This window comes from Branchiostoma lanceolatum, chromosome 10, assembly GCF_035083965.1.
Source record: "Branchiostoma lanceolatum isolate klBraLanc5 chromosome 10, klBraLanc5.hap2, whole genome shotgun sequence".
Lineage (NCBI taxonomy): Eukaryota > Metazoa > Chordata > Leptocardii > Amphioxiformes > Branchiostomatidae > Branchiostoma > Branchiostoma lanceolatum.
This window is the reverse complement of record NC_089731.1, coordinates 19776803-19798002: the sequence shown is the minus strand read 5'-3', so window position 1 is coordinate 19798002 and position 21200 is coordinate 19776803. Positions and strand designations below refer to the sequence as shown.

Below are 21200 nucleotides of genomic sequence, written 5' to 3'. Positions count from 1 at the left end.
AGCACCGCACCGCCAAAAGCGACTGCTATGTCTTCCTACGTGTTTGTAGGTTTTGCTGACTCGCTGTACGGTTTCCGACTGAATGTAACGTAAAGACGCCGGTCTTTCATTATTACAGCAGTATGTGACTATAGCGCTGCCGCGAACCTCGAACCACCGACAACACCCCATGTCATCCTTAATGCGAAATCAAATCCCCGCGAACTTGAATGCATTCACAGTAATAAGACAGTGTACAGGTAGAGACCAATCTTTATTGAGTACAGCGTAATGCCGCCTTTGGTAGGCGTGCGTCTCTTAATAGTTCCTACACGCCCTGTGACCCACCCGGGACCTCCCATACGATTCCTATCAACGTGACTGTCAATGGAGACCGCCTTCTTTTGTTACTCATAACATATTTCCCCCTACTATGCCCCTGAAGGGGTTATCTGGGGGTAACCTAATGTAGATGTAGATATTGGCAGTATTGTGCCTTTACACCGCCAAGTATCGGCTCATTTGTACAGCGTTTGCCGATTTTTAAGTCAACTTGTGGAGGATTTTTGAAAAATTTTGGTGCAGTTATCCGGCATTGGTGACAATGCGTGGTGCAGATATGCGGAGTCACTAACAATGCAGTGAATGGGAACCGGTTTGGGATTTGGGGATTTGGTGCAATTAAATGGAGTGTTCGTTTATCCGAGGTGCAATTAAGTGGCTTCGTCTGTACTAGTATATGTGGAAACACAGATGCATACCGGACGCAAAGAAACACAACAAAATATGTTGAGGGATGAACAAAGCAATCATTCCTATACAGCCTAGATGCCAGACTGCTTCCAGTACCTGCACTGGCCAGTTAGTTTGTCGTGTCAATGCCAACATGCCCTTAAGGAAAATGTACTAAAGACCCGCTCAGTTAGACCCTCAGTTAAAAGGCGGAACATGTGTTTCCCTCCCTGGCGAAGGTTATAGCTGAAGGGTCGGTATTTGTGTGTGTTTTTATTTATTTATTAATCGGCTGAAGAATACACAGGATACCGAGGTGATCCACTCTAGCAAGTATACGTAGCTAATATCCAACATCACATCTGAAGATACAGCATTTGGGTAGTTCGATACAAACAAGCAATATATACAATAAACAATCAATATATAAACCAAGTAATACAAAGTTTTGGAAGGTTTGCTAACTACAATATAAGACTGGGTCAAGCCAAAATTTCAGTATTACTGGCGAGTATGGCTATGAACAATTTTGTAGAACATGATCAGCGGGTGAACATGACGACGATCCGAAAGTTTTTCCCGACCTAGTTCAGCAAGGAGCGAAGAATACGAAGACCCCTATACAGCCCCTGAAAGTACAAGAGCGCATTCGTATTCGTATACATATTCGGACTCGTTCTAATCATTGGGAATCACATAAAGTACACCCATGCCATATAATGTCACCATATTCAAGGAGAGGGTGAATAAAGGATTTATAAATAACATCAAGTCTTTGTGTTGACATCTGGCATCCAGCTGGTGGAATTTTAGTATCAGTCCCTCCGGATCTCAGGGCGTGACTTTCTAGAACGCCCACAGCAGGGCGCAACCAATCACCAACAGCTGGGCGTGAACGACAGCAGTGCGCAACCAATCACCGACAGCTGGGCGTGAACGACAGCAGTGCGCAACTAACCACCGACAGCTGGGCGTGAACGACAGTAAGGCGTAGCCAACCACCGACCAACCAACCACGGTAAGGCGGAACCAGGGCAGGGCAAACGACAGTCGATTAATTAATCGCGCTTTTAGGACGCCATATGACCATTTGACCATCAGAAGTTTGATCCATTGTTCAAAACGCTGCGTCGACCTCCACCCGTCCGGAGCCAAGGAAAAGGCCAGGAAGGCGCCCACACCTTCCGTCAGAGAGTCAGATAGCGGTCTGAAGGTTAGTGAAGTTCTAGGTCTAAACCTGTTGTACGGCGCATATCTTTCTATACACATAGAACTTGCCGTTTCTATGCTTGATCACTACGTTATGTCGTGGTCTACATTAATTCTATTGTCCAACATAGTGGTTACAAACGACAAGTCTTCTATATGTCTTCACACTGCGTGATGGAAAACTGATTTGAATTGTAGCACCCCTGCCCTCCCCCATATACCTCACAATGAGCTCGTTTAGATTTTACGGATTTTGATTTGTGCAAACTTATAAGTACAGTTTGAAAGAGAGATGATAAGTACCTTATCTTTTCAACATGGAAATGTTTCTTGGAAACTTACAAAGTCACAAATATCCTGTTAAGCTCAGCCGACACAAATATCCCTCACCGGTGAGTTACAGATTTTCCGAACAGTTCAGTTACCCATTAATGTGCATCGATTTAAGTTAAAGTTGCAGGAGTTTTGTTTATTTATTTGTGGAGAGGACCATGCCCATGTATAATGAGAAACTTCTAGACGAAAAATGAATTTTCTACATGTCCAGTTACGGACGTGTTTAGCTTTTGGATCTGAAATGCTTTCAAGTGTAGGGTTGAACAACGTAACCATAGAAAGCATAAGATATATGTCATCTTCCATTTTCCACCGAACATCATAGGAATATTAATCCCTAACACGTTCTGACTTCCAAAAAATAGTAGCATGTCATGCGCGAAACTTCTGTACAACCAAAGTTGTGAGTTATTCATCAGCTTGCTTTTTCAGGAGTTACGAGATAATAAGGATAGGAGGATGGAGGAAGGCTGGAGCAGCCAAACCGGGCGACCAATCAGGAGGACAAGTTACATGGAGGCTGTTCAAACAGTTTGCCTGGACAACATGGTTAGTAACATTCATTTCCTTTTCTTTCTTTTCTTTTTTTTTCGATTACGATGAATGGAGAGGGATACAAAACACCTGTACAAGCCTTGTCTACCCCCTCCAAATTAAAGTTCTTGCATGTTAAGTTTCAGTTTCTATATGCATCATAGCAAGCCCACATATTACATAGTCATTATACTCATACTGAATTGAGATGGTTGGTTTAAAAACTGAACTTGGAATGCCCAAGTATTTTGACCAGGTACTTGAAAACCAGACCAAAACCATGTTTGGTTTGGAGTTGGGGAAGAGGGATGGGTGGTGCGTTGGTTTAATCAATTAGATTGTACATTGTATGATAGGGCATGACATTTCAATCATCTAAATAAAACTGATAGACATCCATACATGTTTACATGTTGATTATGGTTGTCATGGAAGGAGGTGATCGAGCCTGTTAACATGTATCAAGGTGTTACTAATCCTACATTGTTTCTTTCAGCTCTGCATGACAATAAAGACAACAGTCATCAGAAAGAGTTGAACTTGAACGGCAGTAACAGCAGCTTTCAAATGCTGTGTATCACCTAACCAACAATCGTGGGGATCAATCTAGTCAGGCTTGACATTCAGTCTATAGTTCCAGAATTTCTGTGGCATGAATGGCCAAGTAAACGATTTGCTACTTGTACAAATATTTTACTTTAATGTACAATATGGAAATGTATCTTCCATAACATTGCTTTATTAACTATCTTATTTTCTCTTACCATGTTAATAAAGTAAAAGAGATAAAAACACAATGTGATTGTCTGTTTCTTTTCCAACGTTGGCGATTTAAATAGTCCCTACCCTGAAGACATATGACTTTATGAGCGGCTTGCAACTGAGTCATTCAATATTTGAAATCATATGTAATAAAATTCAAAGGATTATTGTGTTCAGTTTGTTCTTATTTCAAACAAAATACTACTTATTTAAAACATAAAGTTTTGATATTTCTATTTCCAGTTGTATCTTATCAGAATGTAACGTATTATTCGCTCTTGTAAAAAAGGCTTCTTTAAAAATGTTCAGATCATTGCAACAAGCCCTGGCGAAAGATATAGCTAAAATACTAGTAGATCAACAGATATAACTATCCCTTTACTTCACACATATACCTTTTGACAAATACATGACAAACAAATACTGTGATTAAATTGCCAAATTAAACTGTTTCCCATATGTGCTACTTTCAAAATTAACACAGGGAGACAGGGGAAAGGTAACTTCAAAACAAATTCCCCAGGGAATACTCAACACATTCCAGACATGCCTGAACAATTCTGGGAATTCTTACAGAACGGGCGTAAAGTATACTATTAGGCTCGCCCCTGAGGCGTCGCCAAAAAATGCATGCTGTATATTGTAAAAAAAATATTTCAGAAAACGGATACTAATGTCGTTGAATGCTAATGTCAATTCCAAAGTGAAAGAAGTTTTATTTATTTATCCATAACTCATTAAAAGAACAAAAATGAAGAATCTATATTTTGGTATACCATATTCTGTGTGTTTAGTTTTGTTCATCCTCCCTGACTATGTAGATTTCATAATGAAGCCAACTTTTTTTATTTGCACACTTGCATCAGTTCTGGGGTTCTCAGAGGAGGTCATCCATAATTTCATAATCAAAATGGCCTAAATGATAAATCTAATAAGTAAAAAGTACAATTAAGTATCTACTCCATGCACGTCAGAAAGCATTCAATATTCTACTTAACTCCCCAAGTACTCTCTAATTAAATTAAGTGATCTCAGTCTATGGCTACAAGTACATGTAAATACAATGTGTCTGACAAGGCCTGAACAAAAAGGTGGGTTAGTAGGTTACACACATTGATTTCGGGGGCTATAAGAAAAACTCTTGTTCTGTGTTCTTTCATATTCAACGATTGGCTTTCTTGGTGTGCTTATCGCCCCTGATTTATGTCGAAAATATTCACGCTGAAGGAAGTGTCTATACAAATAGGGAATACATGGGTAGGGTCTGCACGGGGTCATTGAGTTACAAAACACATGTCGCCTAATTCACCACAAGCGGAATGCTTTAAAAAGTCGGCTGATTACAAATTTATTGATACATAATTCATTGGAAAATAACTTCCCTTCTGGAGTTTAGGAGTCCTTTGATCTTATAGGATTGTTGTGTGGTGACCCTGGAAGAAGAAGTATGTCAAAAGTGATATTGTTGTATCAAATCAAGGAGGTTATCTATATAACCTCCTTGATCAAACCACACCAAAACATCCAACATTATTGTCTCAGAAATGCCCCCCCCCCCCCCCCCCAAAAACTAGAAATTTCAACATTTCAGCTGTACAGTAATTTTGGTGGCTGCTACTGCTAAACTGCATACAACATGAAAGCTGTAACTGGAATGGAATAATTCTTGCTTATGGAACCTTTGTTTGTCTGAGAAAGACAGTAACGATGTTGAGCTTGAAGCAACTTGACTCTTCACTTGTCTGAGTTAGACGTATCATTAATCAACATACAACAAACCACTTCTACTAAATACAATGCCATTTAGACTGCACAAAAGTTCAGGTACATGACTGTATGTGATGACTGCAGACATATGCCAAACCACTACAGTGGCTTTTCCACATAAGTAAGGAATGTCAACAAGTACAGGAGTTTTTGTTTGACATGGAGTTTTCGTTAAATTGATTTCATAAAAAATGTAAGTGTCAAATGTTATTCAATATGACTACTGCAGTACTTCATATTGCTTTACCAAAGCTGAGATGTTTATGAATTGCTTGTACATATGTACAAATGTATGTAATACTACAATCCAAACATAGAATACAGAATAATGTTGGTGTAACAGACAGGGACATAGACATGCTAGTGTTAGTAATGTTGACAGTTACATGTATTATCATCTTAGTCTGCACAAAATGTGAAACACAGTTTTGGCTTACATGTAGATACTCCGGTTAGATAAAACTACATGGAAGCTGGACATTCTCTTCAAGAGCTACAACCATTTGGTATTGTTCCAACATCATTAATGCATGTGAAATGCATTTTGTGTCAGTTTGAAACCATGACGTTGTCGTGCCGTCCATGTTGTTGGATTACTCCATGTTTGCTCTTCTGTACCAGAAGCGAGCTCTGTAGTCATCACTGCATGTTACAAAAGCAGGGCCTGTTGGTGAGTGGACAATAGACCGCACCACGTTGTTATGTCCTGTCAGAAGAAATATCAAAACAAATCAATGTAACAAATGCTGAAATCATGTGTTGAACTAGCCTGATAAACTGGTCAGGATCAAAACAAAGGTGATTTGTAAATAAACCTCAGAACCCTCTCCCCAAACTTCTTTCAATTGTTTTGATTCTACAATAGGGGTTTTTGATACCTGGGTTACTATACAATAAAAACTGTGCCAAAAAATATTAGATTCTTGTACTTGGCATCATCAAAATAAATCCTTTCCAAATTGAAGAAATTATTGATTTGTCTTCAGCGTCTGTTGGTTATATGCACACCACACTGGGCATGTCACTCACTCACTCACTATCCGGTTTAACGTCTTCTTTTCCCCATCATCTGGGGGTTTGACGTGCTTGTAGCAATGCATACCCATCTGGAACTCCACACTGCCCCCACCATCACCACCTTCAGAACCAACCTCAGAGATCATCAGTTCTGAATGAACCCTGACCTCTCTCAGTACAACGAAATCTGTGAGTGATTGTACATAAGTAGATACATACCCAGTGACAGGAGTCTCTGTCGCTCAGCATTTCTGGAGTCCCAACAACACAGGCTGGTGGTCTTCTCATCAGGGAAGAACACTGGGAAGTCAAAGATCAGCGTAAGGCCTCCTTGCTGCATTATATTGTTCAATTGATTCACTTCTATTGGGGGCTTGGCACTAAGCCCTGCCTTTACTTCATTTATTTCAGAACTTCAAGTCTTATACCTATCTCTTATACAATCATGTACATTCCCAGTTTCCATATCACTGCTAAACGTATGCATTGAAAGGAATTCATCTACAGTTGTGACAGTTTCTTACCAAAGTCCTCAGTGTGGTTAAAAACGGCCTGGGTTCGGTGGTCCTGTTTAGAAGAACCTGCTCCAGTGTATGTGATTAAAGCACGGCCTGGGAAGAAAACAAAAACGTTTAGACTTAATAACTGTTACAGTAACTATCCGTTGACACTGAAGTCTAACATTCAACCTATCTAGCCATACAAAACCATGTAGATCTGACATACATGTAGTGTGAAAGCACCAGGTAGTCTCTTTATAATGTACAAAGCACACTGTTTTACTCAGATATATAAAAGGTACACAATCATGTAGATGAAATATTTGTCTTTCTAAATATACAAGGTAGAATTGTTTGGATTGTAAAAGCTGCATAATCCTGGAGGCCTGTACTGTACAACTGATGAGGGTGAGAATGGTTGTTAAGCAGTAGGTAAGGCCACACAAATTCAATTTCTGGTTCTCTGGATTTTTACAGGATCAGGTGATCGATGACACACCATGGCTGATCTAAATGCTACTTCAGAACAACATAGCAGGATGGTGAACATTACAAAATGCTTTTGGAACTTTTAATGCATAGATACATAGAAAATTTAAAAGCAAAGAAGACTTTCCTCAACTGTTGGTGCCAAAATATGAGCATTTTGTGATGCATCTTTGTTGAATCAATCGGTACATGAATGTGATGGGTTTTTTTCAATTTCAAAAATGAAGCAGCAAATCTAAGCATGACGAAATAAATGAAATGAAAAGTAAGTTCAGCTGTTGTTGACCATGCAGGATATTCAGAAGTTATGCTTCTCACCTGTGGACAGCTCCCACAGCTTCACTAGGGAGTCCTTACCGCTGGACAAAATGTACTGTGGACAACACAAATTAGTCACTTCAACCATTCTTAAGGAAATAAACAAACTTCTGGCTGTCACACTTGCTGTCAAATTCAGTAGTCAGTTTGAATTTGTTTGCTGAAATCCACTTATCTAATTGTGAATACAGAAGCCAATCTAACGTCTGCTCTCATAATACCACCACTAACCTAATACTAGTACATGTAGTATATACTGTACCAAATATAAAAAAAAACAATGATGAATTTACAGAGATCTACTATGCAGCATCAGTAATCCCCGAGGCATGCACACTTCAGATAACCAGGTGAGAAGGCCTTGATAACCATGCGTTCTTTGATGACGAGGACAAAATTCACCGTCCCATGTCTTGTGGGAAGAACACAGGCCACAAATGAAAAAAATTCTGTTTCCCATGATCTTTTGTAACACATTTGTGTATTTTTGCCAACAGCTGCTGTATAAAAGTTACAGCAAGACGAGTCTCACCCTGGCGGCTTGTGTAAGCCTGTTCTGAGCACACCCATTCCCAGCACATTTTTGCAGTGTCTTAAAACTGCAATATTCTATTATTAGTAGGACTAGAGAGTCAATAAAAAGGTCATCTATATTAACATGGATGGAAACTGGGAAAAATGATGGGCTGCTCCTTCGCTAAATTGGTATCACTTGAGAAAATGCGATAAACATGGCGGTGTTAATTATGAGAGTAGATGTCATTTTGATGGCATACTGGTTAGGGCAGACTTAAGATTGACTTATCTCACAAGGACCACAACAAATCAAAATCACCGTAGCTGCTTATTTCTAAAAATGCTGACAGAACAAAGCATGCTGACCAACCTTTGAATTTCTGGAGAAAACTACCGAGCTCACCTGAAACAGAGAGGAAGTGGGGATTTGTGAAAATGTGTAAAGGTGTCTAGATAAGTAAGGGGGAGGGGGGTTGTCTTGAATATGGTAAGCATCACTATTGTTTTCTGCAATGTGTTTCCATTTCATCATGTATACTTTTTACATGTTATAGATGAGTAATAGAAAAAGAAAGAGGGGAGATTTTCTTGAAACAGTTGTCAGCCTTGTGCTATATCAAATACATTGGCAATGGTGATAACACATGACAATGTACATGTATGTTACAGTAACTGTAACATTGTTCATTTTTAGGCTCTGTGGAACCATTTTCCAAATAAAAGTATAATCATCATCCATGTTATGTCCAAATATGTCCAAAAGAGAAAATTCAGTTACTGTACACTGGTTAATAAACTATTAGATAATGTACGACCATCTATGTTGAACTGTTGGATAGATCATACTACAGTCCACAAATATGTGCTTCCTACAAGTGGATGCAACAAACTGTAATCATGTAATAATCTCATATATTACGTACTTCCTCCCCATCGTGGGCTCGAGTGTATGTGGCAATACAGCGGTTACTAACTCCATCCCACACCTGCAGAAATAAACAACACAACTCACACCAAGAACACTACATGTATCATTGACAACTTGAAGATATCAATAGAGTAAGCCAGAGTGTAGACTAAATGTAACATGGTATCACTTAACAAACTCAGATCGAGTTGCTGATGGGGTCGCTTCCCGGCAGACCCAGAGGGCACTGGATGCAATCACTGCATGGGCTGAGCCTTTTTGCTGGCAACGAATTGGAGAGAAGATGAAGTACAGCATACAGAATGGAGAACGTCCCTGTACCCCCACACCCTACAGTAGACGGCCAGCAAATCCAAAGGGCTACAGCTTTCAAACTTCTTGGCTGACTTAACATGGGACTTTCACGTTCAATACATGCTGACAAAGACTTGTCCAAGAATATCCTACCTTGCTGTCGCCAAGAACAAAGGACTTTCCCGGACATACTTACACACATCTACCTGTGTTTTATTCGCCTTGTCTTGGAATATGCTAGGCTAAGCCCGGTTTGGGGAGGGTTGCTCACACACTTGAATGCATGCAAAAACGGTGCTGTCGAATCATCGGCATTCCTTGCCGACGTTGTCATCTAGATGTGACCAATCAACACTACGTGCCCTCCAGAGTATCATGGATGATAAGGACAACCCTTTGAAGAATTTCATACCTCATCCATCACACAGTGGTCTTTAACCTCCGCCATGTCAGAGGGATTATGACATCACACAGTCCAACAAAGAGACACATATTGTCCTTCATTCCTAGAGCTCTGAAGCTATACAATAAGAGCTAATCTAATATTATGTAACTGTAGTAGGCTTCAACTTTACCTAGCTTGCTTTCGAATGACATAGCGATAATTCATTTTTGAAGCTTTTAACATGTTTGTTCACTTGTAATATGTGTACCATATTTTCTTGATTAAACTAGGCACTTTTTAAGCTTTTAAAAATCCAAAAAGTGTCTCATGCTACCGCCAAAGCGGAGGTGCATACTTTATTTGAGGTCACTGTCTGGACAAATTGGAATAAAACCTCAAACCAGCTGGAACACAGGGACGCGGTAGGAACTGCCTTGAAGACATGTACTTGTCAGGATATTTGAACTGTACGTGGCAGCAGCCTGGAGAAGGGGTGTGTACTTTATTCAGGTTTTCTCATTTTATGTTTTACTTAGGCCGCAAATTTTCCTTGAACTTTGCTGGGGTGCGTACTTAAATCAAGAAAATATGATAATTGCTTGTGACCTCAAGATCAAGATATTATGTAAGAAATTATTCTAAATGTAACAATCAACAGATCTCATGTTATCATGCAAGTGTAACATGCAAGTTAATTGCAATAAATCTGCATCATGAATATAACAACCCGAGGAAAGGCAATTGAAATATAACTGAGGCAGAATAACATTAGTAAGATGATTCAGTAGATCAAAATTAACATTTTTCATGTAAACTTGTAAGATCTGATGAAAGTTGAGGCATAATCTCACACACCTTGATGTCTCCGTCTTTGCTACAGCTGACATACAGGTTGCCGTTGGGACTGTACTTAACCTGCGGAAAGGATCACAACAAAGCAGTAAGGTCACAAGTTATGATTATCACTTAGGAATAATCAAAACCTAGTAATAAACACAGCAGTCCTAAGAACACTGTGACATGATCTTTACAAGTAATGGGAATGCTTAAAGCATAGAAAGTATTCTCCAGCTACATGTAGCAGAATGATTCCAACAAGACAATCATTTTCCCTGTTTCAGAATAAAGATGTGGACTTACAGCACTGATAGCTGCCTTATGCTGGTCTGCAGGGTTACACGACACAAAACACTGCAGAGTGTTGCTGTCATACAGGCGTACTGTAGGGACACATCAAATCACACACATGTATCATACAGGCGTACTGTAGGGACACATCAAATCACACACATGTATCATACAGGCCTACTGTAGGGACACATCAAATCACACACATGTATCATACAGGCATACTGTAGGGACACATCAAATCACACACATGTATCATACAGGCGTACTGTAGGGACACATCAAATCACACACATGTATCATACAGGCCTACTGTAGGGACACATCAAATCACACACATGTATCATACAGGCGTACTGTAGGGACACATCAAATCACACACATGTATCATACAGGCCTACTGTAGGGACACATCAAATCACACACATGTATCATACAGGCGTACTGTAGGGACACATCAAATCACACACATGTATCATACAGGCCTACTGTAGGGACACATCATGGGTTTGGGATTTATACTGGATAGGTACTTGACGTTTAATAACCAAGTGACATCCATGGTCACGAAGGCCTCTCGTAGGCTTCATTATCTTAGGCTCCTTACTAAACAGGGCACTAGTGTCGTGGATTTGGTCCAGGTGTACGTCACACTTATCAGACCTGTGCTCGAATATGGGCACGTACTACTAGTAGGGTGTAGTAAGGAGCAGGAGAGACAAATCGAAAGAGTACAACGGAGAGCACTCCGTATCGTCTCGCTGGGGGGAAGACGAGAGGTGCCTCCTCTGCCGACGCTGAAGGAACGGCGAGAGGTTGCGGCAGTGAAGCTACTGAGGGACATGCTGGACGAGGGTCACCCCCTCCATGACCTGGTGCCGCCGGCCAGGTCTACGGTCACTGGGAGGACTCTTAGAAACGGCACTGCACTTACTGTGCCAGCTGCCAGGACACAGAGACTGAGAAGGTCATTTCTACACCAGGCCATCCGCTTGTATAACGAATCATCTTAATGTCACTTAGTGTGTATGGCATTCCTGTCCTTACTTTCGGCGTTCTCTGTAAGGCATTACGTACAACTTTGTTTTAGGTGTTTCGGTGGCATGTATTGTAATTGTTTATTAATGTTTGTACATATATTTCTGTATTCACAAGTTGTAAAATCAGCGATATTCAGTTTGTTTTTATACCGACTGCGAGCTGACTGCTTTTCTGAATAAACTGAATAAACTGAATAAACTGAATAAACATCAAATCACACACATGTATCATACAGGCCTACTGTAGGGACACATCAAATCACACACATGTATCATACAGGCATACTGTAGGGACACATCAAATCACACACATGTATCATACAGGCGTACTGTAGGGACACATCAAATCACACACATGTATCATACAGGCATACTGTAGGGACACATCAAATCACACACATGTATCATACAGGCCTACTGTAGGGACACATCAAATCACACACATGTATCATACAGGCGTACTGTAGGGACACATCAAATCACACACATGTATCATACAGGCGTACTGTAGGGACACATCAAATCACACACATGTATCATACAGGCGTACTGTAGGGACTCATCAAATCACACACATGTATCATACAGGCATACTGTAGGGACACATCAAATCACACACATGTATCATACAGGCGTACTGTAGGGACACATCAAATCACACACATGTATCATACAGGCCTACTGTAGGGAAACATCAAATCACACACATGTATCATACTGTATATAGGGACACATCAAATCACACACAATCATGTGATTTCGAGCATGGGGCTTACTTACAAGTTGGGTGCTGTGTGCCAACCAGGATGAAGTCACCCGACGGATGGAAGGACAGGCAGCGAACAACATCTGCCTCCTGTGGGAGGAATATGGGCAGGGATTCAGCAAAACAAACAAATTACACAGATGTTACTGAAATCAACAAAATCCTCTAATTATAACTGTGCATTAAGTTAAGAACAAGGTAAGAGGACCTGGATACTCTTGGTGGCCCTTTTGACGGAGGGTTTGGTGAAGTCAAAGAACTTGACAGTGAAGTCCTTACTGCCAGAGGCCAGGAGCTGGACATTAGGGTACTGTGGATGGTAGTCTAGACAAGTCACTTCCTGTAGGGAAAAATACAAGGACAATGCTTACTCCAAGACTTCTTTTTGTCTAATAAGATGTTTCAATTTCCTCTTGGCTGATTTAGATGTCCATTAAATCATTTGGAAGGGCATACATGCATGTAATGAAATTGATATTAGGTACTGGATATGCTGGAAACACCAATAGACCGATTCTGTCAAACACCATATCGAACGTGTAGAACCCCATTCTATTTCGAACACCTCCATCAATAATGGCGCTAGTAGGAAAGATGGTACGTATAAAGCAGGGTACATGTATCTTAGTCTGTATAACGCAAACTCCAGCTGTCCGGGGGTTTCTCTCCCCTCCCCGCGGAGCCGTTACAGGCGGCGAGCGGACACAGGGCTTGGTTGAAACCAGGCTACATGTATCTGTGACACTGGGATCGGTCTATTCAGGAACAGTGTTTCAAATTATACTCAATTTAGTGGAACAAAGTTCTAGAAATGGCAACAAATTTAATTTTTTTCCTAAAAATAATTGTTTTCAGAAACTGCATATTAGACTCGGATGAGTTCGAGTGAGTTTGGATGAGTTTGGGTGAGGTGTTTAGGCATACCCTGAAATTTGGGGCACTGACTCCATAAATAAAGATCTCCCATCTAAATCTCACAACACCGCTTCTGTAAAAATATACTTCAAAAATTGTAGTAACTTAGCATCTAGAGCAGAACTGGGCCGATTTCCTTTAGACTTAGATATATCTGTTCGTTTGATCCATTATTGGCTGCGCTTGTTACAGAACTCTGATAGACACCCATTACAAGTTGATGTCCTTTTGTTTCAACATAGCTCTATTACAAATAGCCGTATAGAAAAACCCTATTACAACGTGTCAAAAAAACATTAGATTGTAGTGGAAACTCCTATCTGTTCTATTCTTAGAATTCATCCAGCAACATCAAGTCAGTATGTACTATGATAAGGTCTAGAATTACAGTACCGATATAGACACAAAAAATTCTGTCATAATTTGAGTATGGATATAGGCAAGATAAGGTTTTAGAAGGCATGCAAAACATATCTAGAACTGTAGATGATTTTGATTTACGCTCAGCAATTAGGAAAATTAGAATTAGTGCCGATCCCCTTGAAATAGAGAGAAGGCGGTGAAAAAAGTTACCTGTGTGCGAAAGAACTTGTAAATACTGCATGTCAAACAAGGTGGAAGACGAAACACATTTTTTTTCAAGTTGCCCCTTCTACGGTCAAGAAATTAAAGAAAGGCGCTGTTTCAAGAGGCCACCAAATTCCATCTAAATATCTCCATGTTTACAGACAAAAAGAAAACTACTCTCCTCTCAACATCACATTCAAAACCCACACACTACAGAAAAAGTGGGATCATTCGTCTTCCACTGTCTCGATAAAGAAGTCAAACCCAAATAAGATAGAATTTAGTGTTAGTACTAGTATTTAGACAAGAATAGTCACATGCTATATTGTTACCCATTGTCTGTCCTTTCAAATTACTTGCAATTAGCCCACGGGCAAAAACTTGCAATAAACTTATCATTATCGACGTATAGTATGAACCTGCAGTGTGAATAAAGGTCACAAGAGGGCGTTCCAGCCCTCGGATTGAGTTCTTAGGCTCAAAATCTATGGTTGCGCAAGGCGCTACCTGGGTTTAGAAATAACTTGCGCCAACCGAAATGTTGTTGTGCTGCGCAACTGCGCAACCGGGTACTTCGCACGGCCTTACTGCAAATCGTACAGTTAAACATTTGTAACAGACCAATCAAATGGAACAAGGCTCTATTTCAATATGACTGAAAAATGCATATTCTTAATTTTCTACTTGAAATTTCAATTATTCTCCACTTCTATTGCCGATCCATTATACTTTAACAATTCTACTGTGATGTTGTCATTTCTTTTGACGAGGCCTTCTTTGGAAGCTTTCAGCACAACCATTGAGTCCAAGGATATTTTTATTTTTTTTAAATTACATAATTATCATAATATATAAAAGTCCTCTATCACATCAATCCATTATTTAGGCATTAGGGTTAGTCTACAATGTTGTATCAACAGTACTGTTACTGTTGTTTCCAGACCTCGATGTGATCATACAGGGTTCGGATGACAGGGTGGTTCTCCATGTTCTGCTGTGGGGTTTCCTGAGCTGCCTGTTCAGGGGCCTGTGCACTCTTGGCCAGCATCCTATCAACATCCAGCACCTTGATTGAGGCGTCCACCGAACCTGTCGCTATCAGCTGGCCTGGAACATAGATCTACTTATCAGGACAGGACAGAATCACTGACACACAGTCAAGTACAGAACCTGTATTGTATCTATCAGCTGACCTGCAACACAGATCTACTCTTCAGGACAGGACAGTATCACTGACACACAGTCGATGTGAGGTTGGACCTTGTGAGATCATAAAGGTTTGTACTCACCATCACAGGTGAAGGCAGAAGCCCGGCACTGGGCCTTGTGAGATGTCACATAGCAGGTTTCATACAAAGCTGCCTCGGGAGAAATAGTCACAACTGTGGAACAATTCAGATTCAATATAAGTAAACTATCAAAACTATCAGACCATTTTAGCAGAAATCAAAATTATCAGCAGAAACAGAAACTGACTATAAATACAGTCATTGCAAGTGTAGTGTGTGAAAATTATTCACCAAATCACTTAGTCTAGTTTGTTGAGCTGTTTGCTACAGAATTTTCCAATATATATCAATAATCTGTCATATCAAGATGACATTGTACATCACATCCATAATTGATAGGCACATTTTGTGAGTTTTGTGTCTGCTATTTCTGACTTACATTGTACAAAACTATGTTTGTTGTGAGGCCACAGCAAGAAAATCTTATGGATGACTTCCTCTGCAAATCTAAATCCAAATCTAATGCGCATGTTTGAAAAAAAAATAAGGCGGGCAAAAATGAGCGACAAAATTCCGTCAAATGGCGGGAGGACGGGCCCTGGCTAGAACACTGATCCTGTTTCATTTCTAAACAATATTAACACTGGTAGTTTGTTGATCCAATACTACACTGTGTTCTCACCATCAGACTCAAACTCCAGGTCAATCCCACCACCTGGTGCAACCCTCTCCTTTGTCAGAGAGTTCTGTTTTGTACCTACAAAAAAAAAGATGAGATAAAACAAGTAAAAGTGATCTCAAACCAGTTGAGCTCACTGAAGAGCTATTTTTCCCTGGTCGTGACAGATGATATGTAGAGTATTTACCATGGACCATGGAAATTCCCCTAGCTCTTTTCAACAAGTATAATGAACAGTTCACAACAGCTGTACATCTTGTCCCTAAGGACTGTGGCCCTTTCCAGTAACGTGCATCTAATTATTATCTTACTAATCAGCCCGGTTCATCAGATATCCCTTATGAACAGCATCACCTATCTCTGTGCCCTAAGCAGGGTACAGTAAGAATTTAAACAACAACAACCACCGTCGCCATGACAATGTCTTATCATTGCCAATCTTGTTCTGGCTGTAAATGCATCTAAGTTCGCGGGGATTAAATTTCGCGGTTTGGAGAAAATGGAGTGTTCGCTGTGGTTTAATTTAAGTTCACATTTGAAACAGTCACATAATCGAAACACCAACAGCTTTACCGACAGCTAATCAGAAACCAAGATAGATACATGTAAGTGCACGGCCTCACATCAGCAAGATGGCCTGATCATGAATTTCTTGCGGTCTCTTTAAGTATCTAAGAGTAAGACAGATGGGAATACTACTGTAACAGTACAGCACGTAGTGTGCAGATCGTGACCTGGGTAAACATCACATATTCATTGAACTAGAAATATAGTAGAAACTGTACAATGTAAAGTATGCAATTCTTCAAATGGAGAAGGTGTACTAGTAGGAGGCTCACTGGCAGACTGCACACAGAGGGCGAAGGACAGAGAAGCTAAGGATGGAGGAAGCTTGTGCTGGAAGCGACAGTAGTCCCCAACCCTCAAGATGAGGATGGGACTAGGTGAAGTGAGGTGAGGAAAGGGGAGCAACAATTTTAGCGGTGGTTTTAATTTCGCGGTGAAGAGCTCACCGCGAAAATTGTGAACATAAAGCCACCGCATACATTTCTGCATTTACAGTATTTTGACCGTTCCTTTGCCAGGTTTGCCCATACATGTACCTTCTTCAGTGACCAGCGCCAGTTTGGTCAGCCTCAGCAGACGGTCGGAGGGGGTTAAGGCACCCTGGAGTCGTACAACCTTAGCCAGGCTGGCGGCCACAGACTCATAGCCATCATAGTACAGCTGTCTGCAGAGGTGGGCAGATTGGGAATAAGAACAAGGTAATCAGAGAGAGCAAAATTTAACCTCTTAAACGGTAAGCACCTCCTGGCAGTTCATGCTGAAACTGCACCGCAGGAAAACAAAGATACATACATGCAGACAAGTCCAGACGATACATTGTACTTCACCCCCTTGGAGAAAAAGGAATTGCATATACATATATTGTATAGCCATTGCCATTAAATCAACTGTTAGCCATTGCTAATGTACATGTACATGTACAAATGTAGGAAGTAATTACTGTTTATGTGAATAACCTTATAAACTACGCCCAAAAAGTTCGGAAACTTAACTTTGGTCGATCATATTTCCGTTTTTTTTTTACCGATTCCAATGTATTACATATCATTTAAAAGCTTATTTGATTTCCTTTCCCGTGATACCAAACTTATTGTGATTGCGAGTTCATGAAACGAGCATCAGGCCTGCTAAAGTGAGTGGGTCGAAGAAATAAAGTGCCCAGATTACCTTACTATAGTCAAACATGCTATTCCGTACATATTCTTCTGTTGATATTGACTTCTGTACGAGGGTGTTGTGAAAAATCAACAAGAATAAACAAGACATATTCATGAAAGCTAAGTTTATTCTTTATCAAAACCAACAATCTGTGTCTAAGTACTAGTACATCAGTATTCAAGTCAAGAACTGTCTCTCAACAGAACAGCTTTGAACTTGCAATGCCCGGGGTAATTCCACGACTCCTCCAAATGACAATGGCCGAACTTAACTCCGCGGAAATCTACGGGGTAATTCCGAACGCTTATAAGGAAAGCCTACGGACTTTACTTACCGCTGTGCATGCTGACGTACTCTGTAGGCAGTTTGATATCTTTGACGCCAGAGGACAAGTTACATGCTGCGCTACGTGCACGAGGGTGCGTTCTTTTCAAGACCTCACCGCGAGGACAATAACTCATGGGGAGAGGGCGCGACATCCAAGCAGATGCCGTGCGCCTTGAATACTCCCGATCGCTACACACATACTAGTAATTTACCGAGAAATCAGAAAATAATCATCGAGATACACGCCACAATTTTGGCTTTGCATTGTTGTTACGGGCTTGGGGACGCCATCTACCGTTGTACAATCACACTCTTTTGTTTCTTGCTATTGTTATGCTTGCAAACAATCGACATCGGTGCCTCTGACATACGTTTATCTCATTAAAACCTGTTTTTCAAGAAAGCCAGCAGCAAAAATACGTAAAGAAAAACAAGATTTTCACCCGAGCATTTGAGTCCCTACGCTGTGATTTGCCGCCATTTGCCGCCATTTGTGGTCGTATTCGGTGGAGAATCTATTCCTTTAATTTTTTTCCCGTGAAAATTCTGCTTACGTAGCGTAGATGAGTCGTATTTTACGCCGTGATTTTACTTCAATCGGCGCGCTAGCGGCAGGGCCGGGCTGGGCCGCCATCTTTGTTTACTCATGTTTACCGCTTGTTTTAAGCGCTGATTGGTTCGCGTCAGAAAAACTGTGCTCTGATTGGTTGACTGCAAGATTTCACGTGATTACAAGGCGGGAATTCCCCGTCACAGTGTCGGCGTGGACCGCATTTTGTGACGATTTTGAGGCAGTTTTGTAGCGACCTTCGTAACATTTTTGATTTTTAAAAATTCAACAAGCATTTTCTGATGTTATTTTTCTACTCATCGCCCAGCGCGAATTAAGAACCACCGCGGATTTTCCATTTGCCCGAAACCGCGGATTTTAGGCCCCGCGGATCTAAGTAGACTTACAGTATCGGGTGGCCCAGCCACGCGCTGTCACTACAGCACGGCACCTCCTCCTCATACTCGTCACCAGTCGCGCAATGCGATGCTGTGTAATAGCGTCCCATTCCCCCACCAGCAGTCGTCCTAGGCCAGCCAGCGTTGTTCTCTCGGTCACTCTAGCACGGAAAGCTCGCCCAAGCTGATCCCATAGATGCTTGATGGGGTCTAGATCCGGGATCTTAGAGGGCCACTCCATCCTCTCTACACTTGCATGCTGGAGATGGTCGGCGATGATCCCTGCCCGGTGTGGGCGGGCGTTATCATCTTGCAGCAAGGCATTCGGCCCCATGTTATGGAGGAAAGGGATGGCCACCGGATCAAGTATTGTGTCACGATATCTTTCTGCATTGAGGGTTCCTGGTACAAGTCTTGTCTTTCCCCTGGAGGTTATGCCTCCCCATACCCCCATGTTTGTTGCGAAACAATTACAAAAAATAACACCTGTGGATGACGATACCGTTGCAGGACGCAGGTGTTTATGTGGTGTAAACAATTGGATCTTCCATATGCTAAAAATAACCTTGGACGTTCTGTGTGCTAGAAATAACTTTGGATGGTCTGTGTTCTAAAAATAACCTTGGAACCTGAGGAAACAATATATTGAATCATCATCCGGGCCCATACCTATAGGATGTCACAGCGCGTGTATGACACCAACAGGGAATTTTGGGCACTTTTTCTCCGTGACCCACTCACGTTATTAGTCCTGGTACCTGTTCCGTGGGTTTTCAATCACAATAAGTTTGGTATCATAGAACAGGGAATCACACAAGCTTTATTATGATATATAATGCATCAAAATCGGTAAAAAAACAAAGGAGATATGATCAACCAAAGTTAAGTTTCCGAACTTTTTGTGCGTAGTTTATCATTTACATTCATACACTGTAGATATTGATACATAAAAAAAGGAAGAGTACTACCATATTTTCTCGATTAAAGTACGCACTTTAAAATCCCAAAAGTGTCTCGGGCCATCGACAAAGTGGGGGTGCGTACTTTATTTGAGGTCACTGTCCCGAAAAATTGGAACAGAACCTCAAACCAGCCGGAACACAGACGCGGGGAGCTTTGAGTAACACTGATTCATCCATAAAACGTTTAGATAAGAATGTTGACATGTGAAAATAAAGTTGAACTTCAATAAACGACAGTGTTTTGTTTATGTGTTATTGATTGATAAAAATAGATGTGTTCCGTTCTACACTACAAGTCATTAAAAATCCTGCCGAAGTTGGGGGTGTAGCACTGTGTAGCACATAATTTGTCACAGGGGTATGCCGAAGTTGCAGCACCCTCCGTTACTTTTATAATATATTTTGAAGATTTGTCCGGGGGGGTAGAGTAGAGGACTGCTCCAGTTTAGACCGTACTTTTATATATATATGTACTTCTGTTTGAGAGGTGAGAATGGGGATGAAGGCACCTTCAGTGCTGGACAAAGGAACCCGTGACCCCGGTGCTTTTGCCTGGACGTGGTCTCTAGTCTAGTGGTGCTGATCATGAGTTTCCTCCCTTTTGCAGCACATCTGCATGCTGGGAGAGGGGGGCATCTTTTGTCCTCCGTACCTGAACCAAACAGTTTAAACAGCATCTCCTTACCCGATGACGAGCTTGTACAGCTGCTCCCTGTCCTTGATGCCGTCTACCTTCACGTTAGCAGTCATATCTTGGCGCAGCGTGCGGCCACAGGACGATAAGTCGCGGATAAACTGTTCCCACAACGCTGTTCACAGGGTAGCACAACACATTATTTATCCGCGACCCCGTGTCAATAGTAGTTCGGGTATAAAGTAGTACGTTCCAGAACTTGACAAAACTTTTGTCAAGTTCTGGAAGAGGCTTTTCTGTACACGTCGACAAGGCGGAAACTGTGGTGACTTGTAGAGGAACACGTCAGTTTTGTGACTGTATCAGCGGTGCGGGGTGACGATGTTTGTTTCGCCCGGGGTCAATTTGCGCCTGGATATGGTTACCGCCAACTGCTGTGCGTCGGCTGCAGTATGATGACCTCCGCCGGGGGTCAAATAAAAGTGGCCTTTTCAAGCCGGCAAGAGAACGGGCG

At 41.2% G+C, this 21200-nt stretch overlaps 1 protein-coding gene and 1 long non-coding RNA gene across 2 annotated transcripts; one reads left to right on the top strand and one right to left on the bottom strand.

Annotated features, from left to right (window-relative positions):
• The first annotated feature begins 485 nt into the window (after nucleotides 1-485).
• On the top strand, nucleotides 486-3587 carry LOC136442931 (uncharacterized). Its single transcript, XR_010757069.1, has 3 exons — nucleotides 486-1924; nucleotides 2689-2805; nucleotides 3287-3587. It is a non-coding gene; the product is annotated as an uncharacterized lncRNA (long non-coding RNA).
• A 1297-nt stretch (nucleotides 3588-4884) lies between these two features.
• Nucleotides 4885-20946, bottom strand: LOC136442928 (cleavage stimulation factor subunit 1-like). The gene is made up of 15 exons (XM_066439967.1): nucleotides 20738-20946; nucleotides 17194-17321; nucleotides 16094-16168; nucleotides 15472-15564; nucleotides 15126-15289; nucleotides 12909-13040; nucleotides 12715-12790; nucleotides 10907-10986; nucleotides 10622-10681; nucleotides 9083-9145; nucleotides 8530-8562; nucleotides 7644-7698; nucleotides 6861-6947; nucleotides 6556-6636; nucleotides 4885-6025 (listed from the first exon to the last, which is right to left on the bottom strand). The coding sequence occupies exons 1-15, from the start codon at nucleotides 20800-20802 to the stop codon at nucleotides 5913-5915; spliced, it is 1305 nt and encodes a 434-aa protein (XP_066296064.1). The 5' UTR covers nucleotides 20803-20946; the 3' UTR covers nucleotides 4885-5912.
• Nucleotides 20947-21200: the final 254 nt, after the last annotated feature.